The 17,478-nt window shown below is 40.7% G+C and overlaps 1 protein-coding gene across 1 annotated transcript in view; it reads right to left on the reverse strand.

Annotated features, from left to right (window-relative positions):
* LOC138643121 (uncharacterized) overlaps nt 1-17,478 on the reverse strand; it is a 127,483-nt gene that overhangs the window by 42,817 nt on the left and 67,188 nt on the right. Inside the window, exons 17-20 of the mRNA XM_069731884.1 lie at nt 15,783-15,896; nt 14,376-14,495; nt 12,280-12,353; nt 9,947-10,157 (exon numbers count right to left, since the gene is read on the reverse strand). Coding sequence (XP_069587985.1) covers nt 9,947-10,157; nt 12,280-12,353; nt 14,376-14,495; nt 15,783-15,896 — 519 coding nt within the window. The remainder of the gene's footprint in view (nt 1-9,946; nt 10,158-12,279; nt 12,354-14,375; nt 14,496-15,782; nt 15,897-17,478) is intronic.

A 17,478-nucleotide genomic window follows, 5' to 3' on the forward strand; every position in this document is an offset into this window, starting at 1 on the left:
ACACTTGTGCAGCATTATATGGGGCAAGTGACTGTATGGAGCATCTTATGGGGCCATAACACTTGTGCAGCACTATAAGGGGCAAGTGGCTGTACGGAGCATCTTATGGGGCCATAACACTTGTGCAGCACTATAAGGGGCAAGTGGCTGTGCGAAGCATCTTATGAGGCCATAACACTTGTGCAGCACTATAAGGGGCAAGTGTCTGTGCGGAGCATCTTATGGGGCCATAACACTTGTGCAGCACTATATGGGGCAAGTGACTGTACGGAGCATCTTATGGGACCATAACTCTTGTGCAGCACTATAAGGGGCAAGTGGCTGTGCGGAGCATCTTATGGGGCCATAACACTTGTGCAGCACTATAAGGGGCAAGTGGCTGTGCGGAGCATCTTATGGGGCCATAACACTTGTGCAGCATTATAAGGGGCAAGTGGCTGTGCGGAGCATCTTATGGGGCCATAACACTTTTGCAGCACTATAAGGGGCAAGTGTCTGTGCGGAGCATCTGTATGGGGCCATAACACTTGTGCAGCACTATATGGGGCAAGTGGCTGTGCAGAGCATCTTATGGGGCCATAACACTTGTGCAGCACTATAAGGGGCAAGTGGCTGTATGGAGCATCTTATGGGGCCATAACGCTTGTGCAGCATTATAAGTGGCAAGTGGCTGTACGGAGCATCTTATGGGGCCATAACACTTGTGCTGCACTATAAGGGGGAAGTGGCTGTGTGGAGCATCTTATGGGGCCATAACACTTGTGCAGCACTATATGGGGCAAGTGTCTGTGCGGAGCATCTGTATGGGGCCATAACACTTGTGCAGCACTATATGGGGCAAGTGGCTGTGTGGAGCATCTGTATGGGGCCATAACACTTGTGCAGCACTATAAGGGGCAAGTAGCTGTGCGGAGCATCTGTATGGGGCCATAACACTTGTGCAGCACTATATAGGGCAAGTGGCTGTGCGGAGCATCTGTATGGGGCCATAACGCTTATGCAGCACTATATAGGGTAAATATCTGTTATGACCTGGTGGTTAGGAGCACCAGGAATGACCTGATGGTTAAACTCACAGGACAAGCTCTGGGAAGTGGGAACTTTGCTGACCGCAATCCCTAATCCTATCACACACACTAGAAATAGCCGTGGAGCGTACCTAACAGGCTTAGACGCCTCGGCACAGCCTAAGAACTAGCTAGCCCTAGAGATAGAAAATAAAGCCTACCTTGCCTCAGAGAAATTTCCCCAAAGGAAAAGGCAGCCCCCCACAAATATTAACTGTAAGTTAAGATGAAAGTCACAAACACAGAAATGAAACAGGTTTTAGCAAAAGGAGGCCAGAGTAACTAAATAGACAGAGGATAGGAAAGGTATCTTTGCGGTCAGCACAAAAACTACAAAAGACCACGCAGAGTGTGCAAAAAGACCCCCGCACCGACTCACGGTGCGGAGGCGCCACCCTGCAAACCCAGAGCTTCCAGCTAGCAAGACAAAATCATGAAAGCAAGCTGGACTAAAAAACCATGAACAGAAAATAACAAACGGGGACTTAGCTTCTTGCAGGAAGAGACAGGTCTCCAGAAAGATCCAAGAGCGAACTGAACCAGCACAGGAACATTGACAGCTGGCATGGAGTAACGATCTGAGTGGAGTTAAATAGAGCAGCCAACCAAAGGATAAACCATGTCACCTGTGTAAGGAACCTCAGAAGCAGCAGCTTCACTCACAGCCACCAGAGGGAGTCCATGGACAGAACTCGCCGAAGTACCATTCACGACCACAGGAGGGAGTTCAACAACAGAATTCACAACAAATATCTCTATGGAGCATCTTATGGGGCCCTTATTACCCTTTATGCAGGATTATATGGGGCATATTTTAATATGGAGCATCTTATGGGGGCCCATCACAAACTTTATGGAGCATTATATGGGGCTCCTGATTCAATATGGATATTCAAAAACACTTAAACTACTGATGTCTCAATTAATTTTACTTTTATTGGTATCTATTTTTATTTTTGACATTTACCGCTAGCTGCTGCATTTTCCACCCTAGGCTTATACTCGAGTCATTAAGTTTTCCCAGTTTTTTGTGGCAAAATTAGGGGGTCGGCTTATACTCGGGTCGGCTTATACTCGAGAATATACGGTATATATTTCTTCTAAATATCATAGCTCATAGTTGAAGACCTAATCATAGATTTTTTAACCAAAAAGAAAAGATAAGCCCTTTAGTAAAAGTATACCTAGGTATTGAGATCTATCTATAATATCCGTTCACGGCTGGCATAAATATGCACAACAGACCACTAGTTTTCCATGCGGTATTGATCTGACGGTAAGAAAGTCTTTTCTACAATTCCGTATATTCCGTGGATTATAATCTACTGTTCCCTACTGTCATCCATTCCAGGATGAAGAAAAGATTGCTTTAAGTCTTTTTCACTTGGGTTACTGACAAAAAACCCAGTGAATTGTCCATTAACATCAGTATAAAGTTGATTGCTATGAAAAAAAAAGAGAATTTTTTTAGATGCAATGCCATACATGTAATGATAGGGAATACATTACTCTGCCAGAGAATTTCTTTTTACAATAATTCATAGTCAATTTATGAATATGAATATCTGTAATACTGCATACCATGTAGGGAAGGCGATAAATGATCCTTATCCACAGTCCTTCATGGATTCTATAAAAAGCTTGACAACAATTGTTATGTAGTGTAATGAAATCTATGAAGCACAGTCGAATTTATATGATGTGGAAATATAAACCTGTTAAGGGAATAATACCCTGGAGCTATTCACACTGCAAACGAAGGAGACTGCATGGTACTAGTCTTCATACAGAGGTTTAAATTATACATTGGTACAATAATTTAAAAAGAATCTGACATACTTTCCTCCACATATGGAATTATACTGATGCAGGAAGTAAAAAAAGGAAAAAAGAAAGCAAATTGAGTGAGAAACTTTTACATTAACATTTACATTACTCCTGCTCAGTTCGGCTATGAAAAACAGTCTAGGGAATCCTCTTTTAATAACTGTGTTTATACATGTAATATAAATAAAAAATGACGACAAAATTACATGTTGGGATGTTCAAATGAAGCGTCATAAGGGGTCAAAGGCTGCGGTTACTGTTGCAGCCCCTCCTCCCCAAAACAAAGCGCCATCAGGGGTAAAGGCTGCAGTCACTGTTGAAGCCCCTGCCCACCCCCAAAAACGAAGCGCCATAAAGGGGCAAAAGCTGCAGTCACTGTTGAAGCCCCTGCCCACCCCTGAAAATGAATTACCATAAAGGGGCAAAAGCTGCCGTCACTGTTGAAGCCCCTGCCCACCCCCTAAAATGAATCGCCATAAAGGGGCAAAAGCTGCAGTCACTGTTGAAGCCCCTGCCCACCCCCTAAAATGAATCGCCATAAAGGGGCAAAAGCTGCAGTCACTGTTGCTGCCCTTATCCCATCCCTAAAATGAAACGTTATCAGGGGGCAGAGGCTACAGTCACTATCGCAGCCCCAGCTCCCTCCTTAAAATAAAGTGCCATCAGGAGGCTGAAGCTGCAGTCACTGTCACAGCCTCTGCCTCCTCCCTGAAATGAAGTATCATCAGTGCCACTCATTTCAGGGGTGGTGCTAGCCCCTGTGCAATGTGCACAGTGCACAATGCGTGCTGCCTGTTGCCGGCTCAAATCAGTAGTAACGAGTTGGCAACAGAGCAGTGCGAACTGTTAGTGCGCATTGTCAGGATACCCAACGCTCAGAGACCATCGCCGCCTCCACAAGTGATGTCACTTGTGGGGGTGGCATTGTTCTCTGCTCACCGCCGTGTATTCTGAATCCGCACTCTGACAGTGCGCTGTCCTCTGTTTTGTTGGCTTGTACGAACTGAGCTGGCCACACAAACTGTGTAATGGGCACTTTGCACACCACGCAGGGAATAGCACTGCCCCTGACGATACTTCATTTCAGGGACAGGGCAGACGCTGTGACAGTGACTGCAGCCTCTGCCCCTAATGACACTTCATTTTAGGGAGGGTGCACTGACTGCAACAGTGACAGCAGCCGCTGTCCCCTGATGACGCTTAGTTTGAGCATCCAAGAATGCACTGGGATACTCAAATGAAGTGTCATCACACAGGAAGGGGGGAAACAAAATACAAAAACTATTAGTGTAGTTAGGGAAAGGTAGGGAATTTTTTAGCACAGTTGCCTGGGATTTTTTTATGTTTTGGTTATTTTTACAACCGTATTGTTTTTTGCCCACTCTGAACCACTACAGTTCTTTTGCTCTCAGGCAACTCCCAAAAAGGACATTAGTCCTTAGTCATTAGTTAGTTGTTGTGACTTTCACAAACACACAAGGTGAGACCCTACCCTTATCTCTGGTAATATTACTCTGCCCGGCTCTCTGCATTATTTGCAGCTGTTTTGAAAGTGTCATTCTTGATGGTATACAGCCAACATGCCTTTGGTCTTCCGTTTCCTTTTACCACTAACCATTCCATGTAGCACCTCCAATTCTAATTTATCCTCATTACATATCCAAAATAGGTTAGGTTCTGTCCGGTGATCTTGCCTTACATGATAACTCTGGGTTTATATGATCAAGACCATTTTTTTGGTGATCCTAGGGGTCCATAGGATTTGTAAAAGTCTTCTCTAGCAGCAACAGCTCAAAGGCATCAATTTTTCTTCTGTCTGGTTTTTTGAGAATCCACATCTCACAGCCAAATGTTGCAATTGGGAAGATAATTAAACTGATCAGTCTTGTATGACTGAGAAGTCCTCGCTATATATATGCATTCTTCTCTATTGTATGGCAGAGTCTGGATTTTAATTTTATTTTTAAATTTAACTAATAAAACAATTTTTTATGACCATATTCTTGCTTTGATTGTTTTTATGGAATTTTTTTCTATGCGGAGTACTTGAAATTTCCCCTTTATGTAGTGGTTCACTACAAAATTTGCACACTGGGTGTCCATAGAGTGTTATTATTTATAGAGTGATATATATATATATTTTTTGATATAAATATATATATATATATATATATATATATATATTTTAATTAATTGATTTTTTACTCTGTACATTAGTGTGTTTTTAATTTGAAGCCTGATGATGATAATGCTCCTGCTGAAGAATGATGATGATAATGCTCCTACTGAAGCCTGATGATGATAATGCTCCTGCTGAAGAATGATGATGTTAATGCTCCTACTGAAGCCTGATGATGATATTGGTCCTGCTGAAGCCTGATGATACTGCTCCTGCTGAAGTCTGATGATGATAATGCTGCTGCTGAAGCCTGATGATGATAATGCTCCTGCTGAAGCATGATAATGATAATGCTCCTGCTGAAGCCTGATGATAATGCTCCTGCTGAAGCCTGATGATGATAATGCTGCTGCTGAAGCCTGATGATGATAATGCTCCTGCTGAAGCATGATGATGATAATGCTCCTGCTGAAGCCTGATGATAATTGTCCTGCTGAAGCCTGATGATTATAATGCTCCTGCAGAAGCCTGATGATAATGCTCCTGCTGAAGGCTGATGATAATGCTCCTGCTGAAGCCTGATGATGATAATGCTCCTGCAGAAGCCTGATGATAATGCTCCTGCTGAAGGCTGATGATAATGCTCCTGCTGAAGTCTGATGATGATAATGATCCTGCTGAAGCCTGATGATGATAATGCTCCTGCTGAAGCCTGATGATGATATTGCTCCTGCTGAAGGCTGATGATGATAATGCTCCTGCTGAAGGCTGATGATAATGCTCCTGCTGAAGGCTGATGATGATAATGCTCCTGCTGAAGCCTGATGATGATAATGCTCCTGCTGAAGACTAATGATAATGCTCCTGCTGAAGCCTGATGATGATAATGCTCCTGCTGAAGGCTGATGATGATAATGCTCCTGCAGAAGCCTGATGATGATAATGCTCCTGCTGAAGGCTAATGATAATGCTCCTGCTGAAGCCTGATGATGATAATGCTGCTGCTGAAGCCTGATGATGATAATGCTCCTGCTGAAGGCTGATGATGATAATGCTCCTGCAGAAGCCTGATGATGATAATGCTCCTGCTGAAGGCTAATGATAATGCTCCTGCTGAAGCCTGATGATGATAATGCTCCTACTGAAGGCTGATGATGATAATGCTCCTGCTGAAGGCTGATGATAATGCTCCTGCTGAAGCCTGATGATGATAATGCTCCTGCAGAAGCCTGATGATGATAATGCTCCTGCTGAAGCCTGATGATAATAATGCTCCTGCAGAAGCCTAATGATGATAATGTTCAATCTGAAGCAAAGGCTGTTCTGTTCGACTGTTGTGTTTCATGCACTGCACTAATAGTGAATAATTTATCCTTGTTAGAGGTAAGGGAAAAAATATAGTTTAAATTGTATATCCACATCCCATGGGGAATAGACTATATTAGCAATTAAGCAAAACGAAAAAAAAATTTAAATGTCACACTTTACAAAACTCACCGAATGGTCCTTGCATGATCAATATTCCTCATCCATTTATTGCGTTCAAATTAATGTCTAAATTAACTACAATTTTTTTGTGTAATGTGTCTAGAATTGCAAGAAACAGTAGCTATGAATTTAATAACTTGTGAAATCAGCCTACAAATTATTTACAGTAAATCTGGAGACTTTGTATTCTGTACCGGCACTCTTCTATAAAACAGTGGATCGATATATTATTATATATACAGTATATAAATTATTTTTTTTATTTTGTGAATAGGTATAGGGGAAAATTTATCAAGACTGGCTAACACCTCTTAATAAATAAATATATATATATATATATATATATATATATATATATATATATTATATATACAGTTATATGAAAAAGTTAAGCTTAATGTTTTATAAAAATTGTTTTTTTTTTCCAACAGCTATTTCAGTTTCATATATCTAGTAACTGTTGGACATAGTAATGTTTCTGCCTTGAAATGAGGTTTATTGTACTAACAGAAAATTTGCAATCTGCATTCAAACAAAATTTGACAGGTGCATAAGTATGGGCACGCCACCAGAAAAGTGACATTAATATTTAGTAGATCCTCCTTTTTGCAAAAATAACAGCCTCTAGTCACGTCCTGTAGCTTTTAATGAGTTCCTGGATCCTGGATGAAGGTATTTTTGACCATTCCTCTTTACAAAACAATTCCAGTTCAGTTAAGTTTGATGGTCGCCGAGCATGGACAGCCCTCTTCAAATGATCACACAGATGTTCAATGATATTCAGGTCTGGGGACTGGGATGGCCATTCCAGAACAGTGTAATTGTTCCTCTGCATGAATGCCTGAGTAGATTTGGAGTGGTGTTTTGGATCATTGTCTTGCTGAAAGATCCATCCCCTGCGTAACTTCAACTTTGTCACTGATTCATGAACATTTTTGTCAAGAATCTGCTGATACTGAGAGGAATCCATGCGTCCCTCAACATTAACAAGATTCCCGGTGCCGGCATTGGCTACACAGCCCCAAAGCATGATGGAACCTCCATGAAATTTTACTGTGGGTAGCAAGTGTTTTTCTTGGAATGCTGTGTTTTTTGGCCGCTATGCATAACGCCTTTTTGTATGACCAAACAACTCAATCTTGGTTTCATCAGTCCACAGGACCTTCTTCCAAAAAGAAATTGGCTTCTCCAAATGTGCTTTTGCATACCTCAGCCGACTCTGTTTGTGGCGTGCTTGCAGAAACGGCTTCTTTCGCATCACTCTCCCATACGGCTTCTCCTTGTGCAAAGTGCGTTGTATAGTTGACCGATGCACAGTGACACCATCTGCAGCAAGTTGATGCTGCAGCTCTCTGGAGGTGGTCTGAGGATTGTCCTTGACTGATCTCACCATTCCTCTCTGCCTTTCTGATGTTTTTCTTGGCCTGCCACTTCTGGCCTTAACAAGAAGTTTTTATAAAAATTGTTTTTTTTTTCCAACAGCTATTTCAGTTTCATATATCTAATAACTGTTGGACATAGTAATGTTTCTGCCTTGAAATGAGGTTTATTGTACTAACAGAAAATTTGCAATCTGCATTCAAACAAAATTTGACAGGTGCATAAGTATGGGCATGCCACCAGAAAAGTGACATTAATATTTAGTAGATCCTCCTTTTTGCAAAAATAACAGCCTCTAGTCACGTCCTGTAGCTTTTAATGAGTTCCTGGATCCTGGATGAAGGTATTTTTGACCATTCCTCTTTACAAAACAATTCCAGTTCAGTTAAGTTTGATGGTCGCCGAGCATGGACAGCCCTCTTCAAATGATCACACAGATGTTCAATGATATTCAGGTCTGGGGACTGGGATGGCCATTCCAGAACAGTGTAATTGTTCCTCTGCATGAATGCCTGAGTAGATTTGGAGTGGTGTTTTGGATCACTGTCTTGCTGAAAGATCCATCCCCTGCGTAACTTCAACTTTGTCACTGATTCATGAACATTTTTGTCAAGAATCTGCTGATACTGAGAGGAATCCATGCGTCCCTCAACTTTAACAAGATTCCCGGTGCCGGCATTGGCTACACAGCCCCAAAGCATGATGGAACCTCCATGAAATTTTACTGTGGGTAGCAAGTGTTTTTCTTGGAATGCTGTGTTTTTTGGCCGCTATGCATAACGCCTTTTTGTATGACCAAACAACTCAATCTTGGTTTCATCAGTCCACAGGACCTTCTTCCAAAAAGAAATTGGCTTCTCCAAATGTGCTTTTGCATACCTCAGCCGACTCTGTTTGTGGCGTGCTTGCAGAAACGGCTTCTTTCGCATCACTCTCCCATACGGCTTCTCCTTGTGCAAAGTGCGTTGTATAGTTGACCGATGCACAATGACACCATCTGCAGCAAGTTGATGCTGCAGCTCTCTGGAGGTGGTCTGAGGATTGTCCTTGACTGATCTCACCATTCCTCTCTGCCTTTCTGATGTTTTTCTTGGCCTGCCACTTCTGGCCTTAACAAGAACTGTACCTGTGTTCTTCCATTTCGTTACTATGTTCCTGACAGTGGAAATTGACAGGTTAAATCTCTGAGACAGCTTTTTGTATCCTTCCCCTGAACAACTATGTTGAATAATCTTTGTTTTCAGATCATTAGACAGTTGTTTTGAGGAGCCCATGATGCCACTCTTCAGAGGAGATTCAAACAGGAGAACAACTTGCAAGTGGCCACTTTAAGTAGCTTTTCTCATGATTGCATACACCTGGCTATGAAGTTCAAAGTTCAATGAGGTTAGAAAAACAAAAAAGGTGCTTTAGTAAGTCAGTAAAAAGTAGTTAGGAGTATTTAAAACAGGAAAATGATAATTGTGCCCATACTTATGCACCTGTCAAATTTTGTTTTAATGCAGATTGCACATTTTCTGTTAGTACAATAAACCTCATTTCAAGGCAGAAACATTACTGTGTCCAACAGTTATTAGATATATGAAACTGAAATAGCTGTTGCAAAAAAAACAATTTTTATAAAACATTAAGCTTAAGATTAATAGGGGTGCCCAAACTTTTTCATATAACTGTATATCTATACACACCATATATATATATATATATATATATATATATATATATATATATGTATACATACAGATCAGAAATGCTGCAAAAGTTTAATTTATATAACCAAATATTAAGTGTTTAGAGCTAAATAATGAATTCATATATCACATGTAGATGCAGGTGGACCTGATCTATAGAAATCCATGATGGACCTTAATTTTAATTAGTATTATTTATCTATATTGCACCATTGATTTCCTGGTGCTGTACATGAGAAGGGGTTACATACAAATTACAGCCATCACTTACATTAAGCAAACTAGCAATGACAGACTGATACTGAGGGGAGAGGACCGTGCCCTTGCGGGCTTACATTCTACAGGACCTTAATACAAAGAAATCTAGTTCTCACCTGCAAATTATATCCCAGACAGATCCTTGCTGCAGTACATGTGGGTTTCAAATGAAGGGCCTTCACAAAGTCCGCCTGAGCATGCTTAATGCCGTTTTTATGCCCATACTCCATATACGCATTTCCACGGCCTATGTAGCCCTCAGAAGTCAGAGGGTTTATTTGTAACACTTGACAAAATGCTTGCACAGCTTCTTCATACTGCCGTAACCTGGTAGAGGGGAAGTGTAGGGTTTCACTCTAGCTGTACAGAACCATTTATTATATAAATATATTTAGAATTGAGAGTCCTCAGTGGTTGATACCTTTTAATGGCTAACTGAAAAGATGGTAATAAATTGCAAGCTTTCGAGACTACACAGGTCTCTTCATCAGGCAAAGACTAAAACAAATTCTGAAGAATCACATATATATACTTGGCAAAGCATTTATTATATAGTAATAAGATATCCTGTCATGCTGTGACGGTCTTAGGTAGGAGAGGGGGGTCTCAAACTGTCTCTGGAACTGGGATCTTAACTATCGCTGTCCTGAGGGTACTCTTGATGGTAGAGAGGCCCGAGTCTCCAACCTCACTATGCTCCTGTTCATCCCTGGTCTGTCCCCTCCCAACCCCATGGAGCCTGGGACAGAAATGTAATGTGAAAAAGACACAAAGGACAAAACAGGGATAACAGAAACCTTCTATCATACAAAAGCACAAACCAACAATAGGGAGGAGGATAGGGACAGAGAGGAATAAACTAAACGGGAACAATGGCCAGGAGATTATCACACACTTACTACAGAACACCTATACAACAATATCTCTCCAAATACTTAGCATGAGCACACAGCAGAGGAAGACGAATTTCCAGTAGCAACAAAAAACTCCTATTCAGCACAGCGTCTCTTAAGAGCAAGGAAGCAGACCTTTCACTGCAAGACAGATAGGGTCTAGCCAGGTGTTATAGGAAGAGTTAACGACCAGATCAGAAGCAGTTGAAATGGAGCTGCATATTTCTGACCAGCATAGAAAGGGTCGTTATATAATCGTTAACTTATTCAGCACCAAAGGAAACCAAATTAATTTAATATGGGATCCAAACACACAGGCTAAATGGAAGATCTGCGATTCACAATAAGCAGTTATATTCTACCACCAGATCTCCCAGGATGGCATAACACACTGGTGATAAATCCTCTAAGGTGCCATCTTTCCATTTATGTGCCAGTGTAACACCATATAATACGTATAAATGATTTACAATATAAAAACTTGCGCCTTTTTTGATAAAAATAAGAAGAATAGAGGAAAAAATAACAGTGCTGCCCATGTGAATCAATAAAAAAAAACGATTCTATATTCTAACCTTTAAAAGATGGTTGCTTTAATCAGCAGCGCTGCTTCCTTTTGTTTCACCTTTTACAAGTGACCTTTTTGGAACATTTATTTTTAAAGAAAACCTGTCATCAGGTCAAAAGTTGCCACTTTTCATAGTTCATTTATTCCAGCTATTCCCCTGAGTATTCGGGTCTTTTCTTCTTTTCTTTTAAATCCACCATACAGCACCAAAGATATGGGCCTTTTTATTTAGTGCTTATTTTTATGGTCTTTATCAAAGGGGTTGATTCACAAAGTAATAATGCAGAGTATCCTAAATACACGCCCCAGAGGATCCTGTAAGCCATGTCCTCTCGGGGGAGACTGTAAAAATTATCAGTAACTAAAAAGGCCCATATCTCTGAAACGTATGGTAGAACAAGAGAATGAAGCTGCACAAACAAAAGTGCAGATGTAAATGCCTGACCGCAGGCTGCAACCCACCATCCTCAAGTACATAAAAAGCAAGAAAATTAAAAAAATTGGCCTTGCTGCAATCTAAAAGGCTAGTGCCATAAATTGATGGTGGTGACAGGAGTTGAGGTGTAATTTGCCATGTCTGGATTCGTATCACATAAATCATATGAGCCCTTGCGTACACCATCAATCAATTGGTTTCTAGTGCACTGTAGATTATACATTTCTACCATCAATTACTCAAGAAGTTCAGCTTGTGACACAAAAACTCCTTTAAGAATACAATACGGCCCTATCATGTCAGCACCAAACAATACTCTAGAACCTCATCCCAATGTTACAAAACCCGCTCTCAGAAAAATCAATGTCTTAGTAAAATTCTCAGGGGTGCATTGAGGAACAGGGTGTATTTTGCTATGCAAGCAGCAACATGTGACTGTAGCTACATATAAAAAGGAGTCAAAAGAACAAAGGAGAGTAACACTATAAAACAATTTGTGGCAGAAGAACTTCTCTGCTCCTTATCTTCTGACTTTTGGCTTAATATAAATACCTGTGATGACAGTTTCCTATAACCTGATGGATCTTGTCATCAGCAGGAGTCTTCATGGCCACAGCTTTAAAATCCTGTTAAAATAGAAAAATAGATGTTATTAGAGTAAGTGTCTAAAATGATTATTAAAATAGAGTTGCCATTTGTTTATAAAAGAGTATTTTTTTAGTCACTTTATTTCCTAATGTTTTTGTGATTGTGTGATTGTAATTGTGTATATTTATAACGTAACTTTTTATCATAACCTCATGGATCCGCTCTTCTCACTGATGCTTGGTCCTTATGCACATGACGCATGAGCACAACAAAACATTGGAAAAACACATAATTTCGGGATATAACGAGATTAAAATATTCATCAAGAGCAGCACTGGACTAAAATGAGCAAAATTCATTAAGAGGAGTATGCCTCATAAAGGTAATATATAACAAAAAAAAATACCTAATAAAGAAATGAGATTTTTCTCTTCAATTCATTTTTAAAAATCTGAGGTAATGTACTTTTTCCGTATCACAATTTGTATTAAAGAGAAAAAAAAAATTAGCAATTTAACCACTGGCCGCTGTGTTCTTTTATTTCAAGGTAACGCCTTGTTGTTTCAGGAAACAATAAATTTACATAGCCACAATGGTCAGACTCTGACCCTGTCTTTTGCATTGAAGTGTCTAATGAGCATGTGCAAAGATCACTGTGAATGGAGAGGGAGCAGGGTTGGCTGAGTCGTGGCCTATTGTGACTGGTGGCTCCTGTATTATCAGCTGTGTCTAAAGGCATTACCTGTCATTGTAATCCTGCCCTGGAGTGGTACCTGGTGTCTAACGGCGACCCAGCCTATCCTCACCATCAGAGACCCTAGTGAATACCCGGTAGAGACTTAGTCAAGCCCCTCTAGGGTAAGCCCGGCCAGTGGCGCAGTGGTCCACACCCACCAGCGTTACAAAAGAAGTCTGCTGAAAATTCTTACTGACAAAAAAAGGAAGCATGAGTCTAAAAAAGCCCCAGTGGCCAGCGTAAAAATTGTAAGAATAGGATTTTCTTTTAATAAAGAGATGAAAGAAAAAAAAAACACAGATTGCAAAAAAAGTTTCCAAAATACATTTAACACAAAAACGTGATTTAAACAATAGGTCATTTTCTGATGACAATTCTCTTTAATGAACTTTGCACATCTTTCAGCTGCTCATTCATTACAGTCAAAAATAATAAATTTATGCTATCATTTCTGGTGTGATTTATCGTTAATCTGCTTGACAGCGCACGACCATGCCCTCTTCTTCTAAGCTCTGTCACATTTCAAAGCCCCTTTTTTTGATGTATGGCCATTGTGAGCGCGCATTTACTTCCCCATTGATGCCATTGTACCTGTATTTTTCAAGGTTTTAATTGTTATTTAATAAAGTTTATCTATTTATGGGACGTTATAACTGCCATTTCATCGTTCTTTTCTGTTGGTATATAAAATTTGCAGTTGGCCCCGAATGGTCCTTGCATGCATGTATTCTAATGACACGTATTGTTAGTGTTGTGATAAAACTTGATTGGATTTTTTTACATGTAACATGCTTGCTACAATTTGGTTATGTTCACATTTCAAAGAATTAGAGGAGGTGGTGTTACAGTGCCAAAACTTGCTAATTTTTTTCTGCTACTCCATTTTTGACATTTTTGTGTCAGTTTTCTGGAAAAAAAGGAGATTGATGAATCGACCCCTTAGTCTTCGATATTTCCTATTATTATTATACTATTATTACCAGTGTTTACTCTATAAACTCTATGAACTATATTTATCAGCATTTTACAGCTCACAGATATCTGCTGGTAATATGTATATATGAGTATACTAAGCTATAGACCTGTATTATCTCTGACTTTTATAGCTTATTATCGTATTCTATTTTGACTGTAAAAAATGTAGGTTGTCTGCGATTTTTGCATAAGTTGTCCAGACTAAAAAAGACTCTTGGCAAGTTGTAATGAGTAGATATGGATCAATGAACATATGATCCAAAAATTCCAATAAATGTCACTAAATTAGATGCAATAGGTACATCAATAAGTTTCTTGTGCGTTTCATGAATGACGTATGATTTGATACCTCTAGTGCATTGGCATAGTCATGTAGTTCAAGGTACAGCAATCCACGATTCACAAGAACCTTCACATCTACTTCCTTCCACCCTCCAAGGAGAAGAACGATACTGTAATCCTTCAGTGCCTGCAAAGTTATAAAGCAAAGATGAAACAGCCACCACAATATTTCACAGCATACTGTACCAACATCATAAAGTAAGCTCTTTTTGGCTGAGTACATTGTTTTTATCGATTTAAAGTTCAATGGTGTCTGTTAAATGTTAAATTGGTACCCCCAGAGAAAACGTCGTCCTATCCTGTGTAGTGCAGCGGGGTTCAAAGAAACTGTCTTTAATGTCAAAAAGAACTCCCAAATGGAAAACATATGGTATCGCAGCTGGGGTGACAAAACCGTCCGTATCTGAGACCGTTTGCCTTCGGGGACTACACCGCCATGTCACGCTGAGGGGTGCCAAGTGTTTTTGCTTCCCTTGGCTCCATGTTACTTCACACAATGTTGCAGAGCCACCTGCTCTGCAGTTTGCAAACCAAGACTGACACACCCAACCCTTTGTTGCGGCTGGAGGGAGGCAACCGCCCCACTACAATCCTGAAGTTCGCTGCAAAAATAAAAGCCCTTAATGGGTTTTCCTGAATATTGCCCTGGCCAAATAGCTTGACCAGGTCCACGCTTACTTTTATTTTGCACTGCAACCACAGCTATGCCTGTGACTGCAATAGACTCCAGTGGCCACAATATGCTTTTTGCGCATCCTGGGGGATACATATCAACCCTCATACTGTATATGATCCCCTTCACACCTGTAATAGTAATATACATATTGTTAAATAAATAATTAAGATAAATCCTTATCCACTCTGTTCTGGTCTTTTTGTTTGTCCCACATGACCTGCACTCTGACTCCTAGAATCCTGTAGTGTCTTCATTATGCTGCAGAATTTAGATTTGAAATGCATCCTTATGAGCATCAAATCGAGGTTTTGGTATCCTTTATACTTTATATTGTGGGTCATATTTTACAAAAAAAGGCTGCAATAGAGAGGAAAATTCACTAATGAAGTGATTGGTAAGAAAACAAATTGCGCTGCTTGCAATCTCAATATAAGGGCTCATTCAGACTTCAGTTTTTCCTCATACGAGTGACATCTGTTTGCAGGCCACCGCAGTGAATCATGCACTAAGATGACTTGATAATCTAAAGCTACTGTATATTATGTGAAGGTTTATATCACCTTCTCCTGCTTGCATTGGATCTCCCACATCAGTATTAACATCTGTTTTCTATTCCTGTAGCCTCTGCTCAAACATCTATTTTACCATGTATACCAAGTCCGTGAGGCTGCTGCTTTCTATCAATAAACACACGTGCCTTGCTTAACGGTTATCTAATCCAGGCTCTCATCATCCTACCTCTTCATACATCTTGATCTGATGAAAGCAAACTCCTCTGTTGTAATACACAATAGAGCAAAATGGATCCAACTCTGCTGCTTTTGTCAAGTCTTGAATTGCGAATATATATGCCTGGAATGGAAAAAATATTGATTATATCTTGTGTAATGACGTCCTCTCCACAACAAAACCCTCATGTGACGTGCTTGTAAATTCTTCCTTTCTTTTATGAAGGATTCAATTTTTTCTAAAGAAATATACAGGTGTATCTCACAAAATTAGAATATCATCAAAAAGTTAATTTATTTCAGTTTTTCAATACAAAAGTGAAACTCATCGGAGTGCACGATCAGAAGGCTAAAGAATACATTTCAAAAACCTGACCGGCACATCCAAACATAGACTAAGTGTGAACAGGTGCTGAACCTAGAGTCGCCAACTCGTATATAGTTAAGTAAATAAGGCAGCACACTGCAGCGCTGAAATATGCAAACTTGAAACACGAAATTTGAACTGCATTACTGCACTAGAAATATGAAAAATGAGAGCGTTTAGCGCATAAAAATGGCCAATTTTATGTGTACCTGGTAGCCCCTTTACGGCATCTCTCTTATACCAGGTCCTACACTTGCCTTACCTCGCTGAGAATAAACGTCTCCATCTGAATGGGTACATGCGAAACCTCTTCCTAGACTAAAATTCTCTCTCTCTGTGGTGGCTTTATTTCGCCCCATCCTACGACGTATCTTGTCTCTTCTTTATCCATGGCGCACTTCTTTGGATTTATGGTAAACTCTGCCTTCCTCAGTGTATCAAGGACCGCCTGGACCTTCTGCAGGTGACTTCCCAAATCCAGGCTGAAGAGCACTGTGTCATCCAGAAAAGCTGCGGCATACTTTTTCTGAGAGGCTAGGATCCAGTCCATGGCTGTCTAGAAGGTAGATGGGGCTCTCTGCAGACCGATTCTGTCAGGATTTCATGCTCTACAACCTGCACCCGTAAGCAGGACCCAATGCTGCTGAAGCAGCTCTCAGCACTGTTGTTTCTATGTCAGTGACAGTGTCTCTGCCACAGTGACATTCTCTACCCTGGCGTCAGGATTGGCTTCCAGTCATGTAGCTTCCATCGATTCCCTGTCTCGCCATAGTTTGAACAGGTAAATCTAGTCCACTTGGTACGGCTTTCTTCTCCCTCCCTGGTGGACCTTGAAGTTTACGTACTTTACATCACTTTAACTTTTCGACCACCTCGAATGGCGCTTGCCACATGGCCAAGAACTTATTTTCTACCGTGGGGATCAATACTAGCACCCGGTTTCCAGGGCTAAACTGTCTCAGTTTTGGCAACCGGTTGAAGACCCTTGCCTAGGCCTCTTGTGCTTGAAGGAGGCTCTCCCTCACAATCGGCATCAGCCTCTCAATCCTGTCCTGCACCAGGAACACATGTTCGATAATGCTTTGGTGGAGTGTTACCTCTACTTCCCAGGTCTCCTTTTCAATGTCCAAAAGTCACCGAGGGTGCCATCCGTATAGCAGTTTGAACGATGAGAACCTCGAATAGGTCTGTGGGACTCCTCTAATGGAGAACAGTAGGTACGGTAGTAGGCAATCTCAGTCTCGCCTTTCCTCCTCAACCTTCTTCAGCATAGATTTCAAGGTCTTCTTGAACCACTCCACCAGGTCTTCCATCTGCCTATGGTACATTGACATTTACA

This window comes from Ranitomeya imitator, chromosome 1 (genome assembly GCF_032444005.1).
Source record: "Ranitomeya imitator isolate aRanImi1 chromosome 1, aRanImi1.pri, whole genome shotgun sequence".
Lineage (NCBI taxonomy): Eukaryota > Metazoa > Chordata > Amphibia > Anura > Dendrobatidae > Ranitomeya > Ranitomeya imitator.